Source organism: Leguminivora glycinivorella, chromosome 8 (assembly GCF_023078275.1).
Source record: "Leguminivora glycinivorella isolate SPB_JAAS2020 chromosome 8, LegGlyc_1.1, whole genome shotgun sequence".
In the NCBI taxonomy this organism is placed as follows: Eukaryota; Metazoa; Arthropoda; class Insecta; order Lepidoptera; family Tortricidae; genus Leguminivora; species Leguminivora glycinivorella.
In genome coordinates, this window is record NC_062978.1 from 22,683,903 (window position 1) to 22,694,806 (window position 10,904).

Consider the following 10,904-nt stretch of genomic DNA (forward strand, 5'->3'; position numbering starts at 1 on the left):
TCCCTTTATTTTTCGTGAAAGTGTCGTGAATTTTTCAAGAAATCTAAGAGTTTTTTCGATAGTTTCCGCAACTTGCACATCACTAATAATGCCTATCTCCAGTTGACACAGATATGGAAAATCAATCGATTTGCAAATCGCTGTTCCGCAGCCATGCCGCACAAAGCTAATTAATGGCATTAGTACACGTGATCTGATTAATTGAGCATTCCGTTTGAGGTGGATCTTATTACTGATGATGGGATTAAGATGAAAGACGACGCCCACCTAGGGTTGTAAAAAAACGGTTTTTTTTCTGGCTTGAAAAAAAACATGAAAAAAAAACCGTGAAAAAAAACAGTTTTTTTTCTGGAGTATGTTTTTTTTCTAGAGTACGAAATCTCAAAATTTGCAAAGTAGTTAATACTTTTATACGGTTTTTTAGACTTAATGTTAACTATTAAACGAATTTAATCAAATAACTTTAATTTCTGGTCTTATAAAAGTAACATTTACGAAATCTGTAGTTTGTAGTTATCACTATTTACTGTTGGCAACACCACCGCCTCTCCACGCTACACGCCGCATCGGGGATTCCCCAATAAACGTTTGCATACTGAATTAAAATGTACGTTATTGTTATTGAAACACGTTACAACTCACGAAAAACCGTTATTGTCGTATTATTTTTTCATCTGAAAAAAAACCATATTTAGAAAAAAAACCAAGGTGCTCGGTTTTTTTTTATGTTTTTTTTCATAATTCTGAAAAAAAAACATTTGGTTTTGTTTCTATTTACAACCCTACGCCCACCCAATAACTGGCATTGAATACAAACGTTGTACTAATTTTCCTTTCTGGATTGACACTTATTTATTTATTAATAGCCTACATAGTATCCCACTGCTGGGTAAAGGCTTCACCCATGGATCTCCGTCCGTCACGATCTTGAGCAATCTCTGGCCAGTCTAGGTCAGCCGCTGAATCTGCCTTGCCCGTCTTGCGGCATCCAAACCGTGGCAATATGATATTTATATTTTATTTGTTTTACAAGAGGACAGGAACAGGAGGAAGGTGTTTAACCACGCATCGCATGCTAATATTGATACTCAAGTATGACAGCGTCGAAACGAAAAGGTTAAACGTCGTGAAAGTTTAGGTGCGACCACACCCCTGCTTAAAAAACGGCGATGGTACGGAAACGCACGACGTGCCCCATACGAAAGTCACTGCGTTTCCGTACCGTCTGCGTATTTTGAGCAGCGGTGTGGGGAGCATGCGGTAAAAACGGTACGGATACGATTCGTCACTGAGATTCCGTACCGACTGCGTATTTTGAGCAGCGGTCTGTGGAGCTTGAGGTAAAAATGGTACGGATACGATGCGTCACTGCGATTCCGTACCGTCGCCGGTTTTTAAGCAGCGGTCGCACCTAATCAGTCAGTATTAATCAATATTATTTTTTGCAAAAATCTCATTTAATTTGTCTACAAGTCTTTAAATACAAAATGGAAAGGTCCTGTAATATAGTTGAGAGCATTGGCCGTGATGTTGATGGGCCCGCCCGTCCAGCCAATGTCAAAGTTTTCCACTACTTTAGAAACAAACGTTTGCATTTCTAGTTCTGCGATGCGGCGACCTGAAAAAAAAGGAATATTAGAATAATTAGATTTTCAGCACAGATGGTGTTTTTACGCACTAGTGCGAGAACTGGTTCATTATATCAGGGGGGTTACCATGACGTACTAAAGACGTTCAGTTTAGGTTGAGAGAAAGGGACACAGCTATAGCAGTTACATAGCTCCGTCCCTCTCTCTCAACCTAAACTGAACGGCTTTAGCACGTCATGGTAACCCACCTGGTCGAAACTTCGAAGGGCCATCTGTACTGAAAAACGTCGTACGATTCACATGCGAAAAGGAAATTCGTAACTCGTGTCAATTTAAAACACTCCCTTCGGTCGTGTTTTAATTTATCGCCATTCGTTTCGATCTTCCTTTTTTTCGCACTTGTATCGTAATGTACTATTACAGTACATATGACGCTATATTACCGTACTAGTTAGGTAATGAGCTCACTAGTTAGGTAGGACAATATTACGGCAATATTTTGCTTCCAAAGTGCATTACTATCACTTTTATAAACCGTAGACTCCGTAGATTAACTTTTACACATATAAGCGTTGTTGTAAACAGTTTTTAAGACGTTTTTGCTATAATATTGCTGCAACAAAGCCGTCTGTTTATAGAGGGAATCACTGCGAGCCCCATTCGAGGTGGTACTTCCCTGACACACTGAATTAAGACGATACGATACAGGTCAATTCTCCATACAAACGCTCTCGACTATTTCCTCCCTGGTTTTTGAAGATAGAGCAATGATTTTTTCAACACAGATTATTATTATTTTTATCTGTGTCGGACCGTTTTGATTTTTTTGCTATTTTTATTGTAAAAGACGCTAGAGCCAATCAAAAATTTCTAAAAACGACCTTTTTCAAAATGGGTCAAAAAAAGGTGTGATATTCAAGATCGGTAACAATTAGCCAAAAAATCTAAACGGTCCGACACAGATTATTTCATTGTTATTCAGATTCTCAAATTTCGTTCCGTTTAAATAAGTTTTGAAGGAGGAAACAGTCGAGAGCGGAACCTCGATTTTAAAGATTTTTTCGCAATATCTTTTAACTGAGTTGTTCTTAATGGACATTTTTTTTCGATAAATCTAGTTAATAACACTAGTATTCCTAAATTGAAAGGGGGACTCCTTTCCATTTTAGCATTTTCGCTCCCGTACCGTCTTAAGTGCGAAATTACAAGTGTGGCAATGGCCCATGTTCAAAAAAATGCTAGCAGCGCCCTTTGCGCAGAATTTTCGTAATATTTCCATCGTTTAATAAATCGGTGAATAGTTAAGTATTTCCCATTAAGCCCATTCCACCGGTCGTTAATAAAATATTGATCACTAGTGAAGTTTTATCCATACTATCCATACTAATATTATAAGTAAATGGGAAAGTGTGTGTGTCTGTTTGTTTGTCCGTCTTTCACGGCAAAACGGAGCGACGAAGCGACGTGATTTTTTAGGTGGAGGTAGTTGAAGGGATGGAGAGTGACATAGGCTACTTTTTGTCTCTTTCTAACGCGAGAGAAGCCGCGGGCAGAAGCTAGTATTAAATAAATCTCACTTTTGACATTGAGAGATAATAATTGGAATTCAAAGATAAACACATAGGCAAACAAAGCAGAAAATTATAAACAACTGTCCGTTTGTATGATAGTTATCGAAAGATAATAAAATATCCTTAAGTAACAAGATTATCGGTCACTGCTAAAGTCTTATCAAGTTATCAGTCACTTAAGAATAAGCATATACGCGCAGTAAGTAAACGAGTATTCACATTTCTCAGGCGATGCCACTGAATCGTGCATGTTTTGCAGTTTTTTTTGTGTTTGGCAGTATGCACTGTCCATTTCAATGGGAAGTGCGATAAAAGTCAAAGACAGAAAATGAAAATCAATTTTTTTTATGGGATAGGAGGCAAACGAGGAGACAGGTCGCCTGATGGTAAGCGATCACTGCCGCCCATGGACACCCGCAACACCAGAAGTGGTGCAGGTGTTATTTATCTGAGCGATTCTTTTTTTGCCATTTCTTTATATTTTTAACCGCCGCCTCAAATCTCTCAAAAGAAGGTGGGTCTCTATTCGTCTGTATTTTTTTTTTCTTAATGTTTGTTCCTCGATATCTCCGTCGTTCCTGGACCGATTTTGAAAATTTTTTTTTTGATTGAATGTATATGCATACAGATTTTTCTCAGAACCCAGTTCTGATGATGGGATCCTGGAGAAATCGAGGGAACTCCTCAAATCTGAAAGGCATACATATGGCGATTTTTGTGTTTTTAAAGGAACAGCATGCATTTACGTACGGAACAGTGACATTTGGTGCAGTGGAACTGCTGATGATGGTCAGAACGGAACTCCTCAAATCTGAACGGGACGCTTATAGTGACTTTGGTATTTTTATAAGAACAACATGCAATTACGTCCAGAACAGTGACATTTGGTGCAGTGGAACTCCTGATGATGGTCAGAACGGAACTCCTCAAATCTGAACGGCACGCTTATAGTGACTGGTATTTTTATAAGAACAGCATGCACTTACGCCCAGAATAGTGACATTTGGTGCAGTGGAACTGCAGATGATGGTCAGAACCGAACTCCTCAAATCTGAACGGCACACTTATAGTGACTTTGGTATTTTTATTAGAACAGCATGCATTTAAGTTCAGAACAGTAACATTTATTTAGTTATATTTTTTAAGCATATTGACTTTTCAAGTCAAATTTTGTCAAGCTTCGATTTCTTATAATCGGATTCATGAGGAATTGAGGAAACTCCTCAAACCTTAACGGTATACGTATGTTGATTTTTGTTGCCATTAAATAATTAAAGTATTAAAAGCAGTTTCAAAAAATACCTACACATTTCTACATAATCCAACATTCGCAAGTAGCTTTCACCCGAACCTCAAAGGCGGCGGTTTTATTTTCTTAAAAATTATTAGGGAATTTTCAGGTCAATTGTACTCAGAATCACGAGCACTTTCTAGCTCAATAGGAAACAAAAAGTGTTGCTGAATTTCCATACATTTTTGTTACCTCTTTTGAAAATGGTAACGAAATAAGAAAATATCGTATGGGACAATTCTTTTACCTTTTAGGATTGAAAAAGCTTAGTGCTTCTGACTTTCTGACTAAATATAATATAAAATACAATTTATCAAAAATTACACATTTAAAAAAAGTGTCAAAAAAGAAAGACGCTTACCTATGCACATCCTCACACCGTAGCCAAACGGGATGTTGACGAAGGGATGCGTGTTGCCATAGTAAAGAGGGTCCTCCTTGTCAGTCAGCCATCTCTCTGGAATGAACTCGTCTGGTCTTGGGTAGTGCTCCTTCATGTTTGCCATGTACTGGTGGCAGAGTACTATCATGACCTGGAAATATATTATGGCAAAAATTGATTATTTGTCGTGAATGATATTATTAGAGTATATTAGGGAAGTTTGAAAGTTACGCCTATAACGGAAAAGATGAGGAATGGCAGGTTGGCGTGGTACGGTCATGTAATGAGGAGGGATGAATCTCATATACTTAGGCAAATCTCATATACTTATATTAGAGATGAATGGAGAGGGAGGGGTAAACCCAAACAAGGATGATGCAGCGTGTGAAAAAAAGAAGTGGGTATTGAGATGACGATAGATAGATAAGATATGGAAGAGGAGTGATATGCAAGTTGTACCCCACATAACGTGGGGTAAGGGTAAGAAGAAGAAGAAAATATTAACTAGTCATATCAAGCTAAGTTGACAACCAGTACGTTATAATTTCATTGTCGGTCTTACAGAGTCTGAATCAGAATCTGAAAAATCTAAACAAGTGCATGGACTTGCATACTTGGATCGACAAGATGTGCATTTAAACCATAAACTTACGTCTTTTGGTATCCTGTACCCCAGCAAGTCGTATTCTTTAGTAGTCAACCTCACATTCCCGTTTACTACAGGTAGCATTCGCATAGATTCCTTGATGCAAGCCCTTAAGTAAGCATTCCGACCATCCTTGGCTAATACTTCTTCTCTGAGCTTCTTTTGTTTTTCAGGGTTCTTAGCGAGAAGGTAAAATGTAGCTAATACTGTGTTTGCGGCCTGAAAAAGTCAGATTAAAGAACAGTTGTTAAAGACTAATTTACAATTCAAATAATCTCTTACTTCTAGAGTACCTACAGAAGTTAAATTATCAAAAAGTTGAAGAAGAAGAATGGAAAATTTAAATAAATGACATAAACAAAAGAGAAAGTCACTAATTAAAGGCATCATCTGTATTCAATTTTTGGCTTATTCGCCTAAAGTGGCCCAAAGACAAAAGGTAAGGTAGGTAAACTACATTTATCACCAAGATTTAATCGGGACCAGACATCGTGAAATACGGGTGATTTTGGTGGAGCATTGTCGCGTTAAAGTTAATATGTATATGTATCCGAATCTAGCTGATATACTTAATTAGGATCACATTAGGATTTATGTCAGTAACACATACACAGACACAAACAGATGACGTTTAAGAAAAAACGTACCTTGGAACCATCAAGAAACGTAATTATGGTCGTCTAGATGGCGCAAAAATTTTGATTGATACAGGGCTAAATGGCTCTAATATTATATTTGGCAATTTTAACGCATATCAAACTACCAAAACTATCAAAGTTTTGGTAGTTTGATATGCGTTAAAATTCAGGGTCAAAAGTCTGACTGTGATCATATATAATATACTCGATCTTTTTTGTATGCATTGAAATGTATATGTATTACCGTATCAACTCCAGCCATCAGCATATCAGATGCCATGATATGCGCTATTCGCACATCGATCTCAAGGAGCTTCTCCAAAACTGGCTTTTCTGAGTTGGAAGGGACATTCTTCTTTTCTGATTTTTCCATATTTTTCATTGCTTGATCGATGAAGAATTTTGATAAACTACAAAATAGTAACATTTAATATTAGTCCCCTGATGAGATGAAAGTCAGATGTTGTGATATTTTCAAACTTATGTGTTTCTAAGATTGGCTGTTTAATCAGCATTATTGCTGAATAAAGGCAAAACGTGAAAAACAATAAATCAGTGGTTCTCAAAGTTGATTGGTCTGACAATGGCCTCACAAAAACCTCCCACATTCGGAACCCACTGAGTCTTCTAAAAAAACCATAGATTTCCTATAATACTTTCAGGCCTCACTCAGAGACATGTTTAAGGAGAAGATGACATTAAATAATCATCATCATCATCCTCCTTGCGTTATCCCGGCATTTGCCACGGCTCATGGGGGCCTGGGGTCCGCTTTGACAACTAATTCCAAGATTTGGCGTAGGCACGAAAGCGACTGCCATCTGACCTTCCAACCCGAAGGGTAACTAGACTTTATTGGAATTAGTCCGGTTTCTTCACGATGTTTTCCTTCACCGAAAAGCGACTGGAAAATATCAAATGACATTTCGCACATAAGTGAAAATCTCATTGGTGCGAGCCGGGGTTCCAATGAGTTTTGATGACATTAAATAATATCTACATGAAAAGAAAATTATGTCTTTATCCAGTAAAAAAACTGTTTTGTTACGTTTCTTGTTCTTCATAAACTTTCATTGCATTGTTAAACGCTGGTGTTGCAAAGTATCTCCAAGGGCTTGGTGCAAAGTCAAGCTCACTCATGACTTGGAAGACAGCATGTACATTTTTGATTAGTTTTCTCACTGGGGAATCAGCTGGTAGTTTCGGGTTAAAGCAATTTAGTCTGGAACCTAGTGCGACGACTCCGATAGATTCCAGTGCCCACAGGTTCATCTCAAAGTCAATGTTCTTTGTTATCATGTTGTTTTCATCTCTGTCTGTCCGCAATCTAGAAACAGAAACGGAGAATAAAAAAGCTTGACTTCTTACTTCCTGGGCTTCACGGAAGACCAGCGCTGTAGCATTATATGCTGGAGCATATGCTGAGTGGTACTTTTGTGGCCTCTATCTGCAGCATGAGCACCTTTTGTTGTATAATAATAAGCAATATAGTTTTAAGTATTTAGTTCATAAGATCTCTTTTTTTCTTTTTTCAAATGTATGTTGTGCTGTATGATGGTTTCTGCAATAAACGTTTTTCTATTCTTTTCTATTCTATTCAAATTAAAGGTCAAGGTAGAATTGCTGTTTCCTTGAAGTATTCAAGCACGTTGATAAATAATGTCTAAGGATTATAGAATGTAAATAAAAACGCGAACGTAGCCAGCCCGTCTTAAATACGCCCTTGGACATATAATTTGAAGAATTCTTTAGAATATTGTGACATATAATTGTTTTAATACTTATGACTTATGAGACTCCATTTTTTCTATAGATAGTAAGTAATAAGGTCAGTGTTAACGTCTTACTTTGCAACCATATCATTGGCAACTTCGTCCAGAACATCCTTATACAGTTTAATGGTCTTTGGCTGCATCATTATGGGGTTCACTTTTGATCGAAAATCTTTCCAACTTTCACCGTGACTGAAATGAAGTTAAGGACACTTTACAATAACGATCTTGGGAAGCTAATTTTAAAGCTAGAATTACATCGAAGCGATGCTGAGCTTGATGCTGAGACGTTGATTTTGCGTTAATTATGTATTAAAAGTATTAAAACAACTTTTTCCCTCTGAGAAGTCTCCATTTAAAATTTTCCCTTAACTGTCATGTTGATTTCCGCGCTGTACAGTCACCTCATAGTTAAGCATAGTTAAGCTATGACTATGACGTTCCAGTATAAAATGAGCTAGAAGTGGATCAACAATTAAAGTCCGTGACCGTACCTTATGAAGTCGGTGCAGAGTTAGCCTCGAAAGACTATTTAATAAAAAACAGAAAACTAAGTGGTAATAATAATAATAATATGTATACAGAATATTTTACTCAGTTATCAGCCCAGTCTGTCGTTTAGGATCATACGTCTTGTTGTGATTCTTGCGATAGTATTCCAGAGAAGCGAAACCAAGTCTTATTGGCATTGTGTTTTCTGAGCGGAGGATCTGGAATGGAGGTGTAGGATTATAATTCAGATGCAAAGAAGTACTACGGGTTAAATCTAAACAGCCTAGAGTCGAGTCACTTGGGGTCTTATATTTATCGAAAGATAGGGAGAGGTGGTGGCAAATTATCTAAGAGATGAAGAATGAGTTAAATAGTCTATTGAGTCTGTCAAAATCAAAATGCAATAGATACATTACGGAACGATGCAGGAAGGGAAAAATTAGGTAACCGACTAGTCACTTACAGGATGAAAATATGGTTGTCTATGAAAAGTATGAGAGAGTATTTCAACAGATTTTATAATTGTACGGCCATCAAAATTAAAGCAGCAACGTTAAAAAAGTATGATGTAAATAGGTTGGTCTCGTATATTGAAAGAAAGATACTGTACAATACAATATACAGTATCGATATTGTATATAAAGTATATACAGTATCTATATTATATATATATAAAAAAAACTTTCCAAAATAAAAAAGAGAACACATTAGCCGCGATCTTACTTGTTCAGTGGCATCAGCATCGAACAGCATGATCATAGGAGGTGATCCCATAAACACTCCCGCCTTCACTATAGGTCCGTATAGTTGGTACATCTTGTCATTTAGCTGGATGCCTTTGAGTCCTGATAGTTTGCCTGATGAACAAGTTACAGGTAGAGAATAAGGTGGGTTGAAACAGAGGTAAGTTGAAGCAATGTTAATTTTGCGGTATTTATATTATATTGCATGTCATAGATTCACGAGCAATGCGACACTAGCGCCATGTTTTTTGGAGTGAGACTTCCAACTGACAGCGTTAAACGTTTAACGCGTTAAACGTCCAACGCTGTGTTACCAACTTGAATTTTGAAAAACAACACATCAAAGTTTCACTAGGTACTTCCACGTGGAGGGAGTCCACGTACTATTTTTTTTAAATAATTATACGCTAAGGAAATAAATAAGATTTGAGAGTAAACAACAACTTTGCCCCCTTATGAAACAAATAACTATGAATATGTCTCACGAAACGTCTATAAGTGTAGTGTAGTGTGAAAGTAGGTACGAAAATGAACAAAAATATATTTGGAAAAATGGAAAGAGTGAAAGAAGAGATAAATAATGGGAAAGAATGTACCTCCAGGTAGAAAACTGAGTATGGAGCCCAGAAAAGGAAGCGACGGAGGACCAGGGATTTCTTCAAATGATTTTACATTCTGGACTGCTTCGGTGTTTTCTTTGGTCATAGAGGTAGAGCATCTGAAAAAAAAAACGCGGATTTGTTAACGACTTGTTACGGTAATAAATCAAAAAGTAAAACACAGACCTAAAGTATATGTTTCAGTCAGCCTTTTAAAGGAACGAAAAAGTCCATCAACTCATTAATTTTCCTGATGTAAAAGGACGCCTGAGGCGAATGAACTCGTTCATTCATTGTTTATGTTATTATTATGTTTATGCTATTGTGTTATAGGTATGTACAAATATAAACTGTCAATATATTAAAAATAATTTCATTTGTTTAATTGAAACCAACAAATAACAAATATGTCAAAAAAACACAAATCAAACGTAGTAAATATGTATTTAAAAGGGCCACTTGTACCACCCGCTTAACACAAGGTTAGTGGGCTGTCAACTGTCAAATTCCATATAAAAACCTCAGGTTAACCCTCCATTTTCGGTGGTGCAAGTGACCCTTAATAAATTAAGTGAAATATGTAGATACAAATGGGCGTAATATAAAAACAACACCGTCAAAAAACCGGTCTTATCGTAAACAGTGATGTAAATATAAAGAAATCGATGTTAGACCAAAACTAGGCGGAATAATTAACAATATTTACATAGCTTTACCTTAGAAAGGTTTTATTCACCGCTACCAAATTCACAACACCGCGTAACTTTGTCATCTGCATATTTGAATTAAAAAAATCCACAAAACAAAACACACACTATAAAATATAAGTTTTTTTATAGGCACGCTATCTCTCTTAGAGATACATCGCGATACTAGTATGTAGCAACAGTTATATCAAACACTCAAAGCGAGACTGATTTTAGAACAACCTTGACTGCGAGTTTATATAATTTATGCGCTTTCATAGCAACGGAACAGAGTTGAATTTCGTATGAAAGTACGACTTTAGAGGGCTACTAGCGGTCTCTGTCACTCTTAGTACACATTAACGGGAGTAAAAGAGAAAGATGACCGCGATTTTAGAGGTTAGGTGTTCGCGGTAGACCCTCAGTACGGCTACAGAACGTTTCTTGATTACATAGTCGTGAATGAGCCTGGTATGTTCTAGTTTAGTATTTATT

General features: G+C 36.9%; 1 protein-coding gene across 1 annotated transcript; it reads right to left on the reverse strand.

The window, feature by feature from the left end:
• Window positions 1–1,438: 1,438 nt before the first annotated feature.
• On the reverse strand, window positions 1,439–10,612 carry LOC125229056 (cytochrome P450 CYP12A2-like). Its single transcript, XM_048133833.1, has 10 exons — window positions 10,440–10,612; window positions 9,721–9,842; window positions 9,105–9,238; window positions 8,484–8,599; window positions 7,965–8,081; window positions 7,166–7,444; window positions 6,362–6,527; window positions 5,486–5,698; window positions 4,813–4,984; window positions 1,439–1,618 (listed from the first exon to the last, which is right to left on the reverse strand). The coding sequence occupies exons 1-10, from the start codon at window positions 10,499–10,501 to the stop codon at window positions 1,467–1,469; spliced, it is 1,533 nt and encodes a 510-aa protein (XP_047989790.1). The 5' UTR covers window positions 10,502–10,612; the 3' UTR covers window positions 1,439–1,466.
• Window positions 10,613–10,904: the final 292 nt, after the last annotated feature.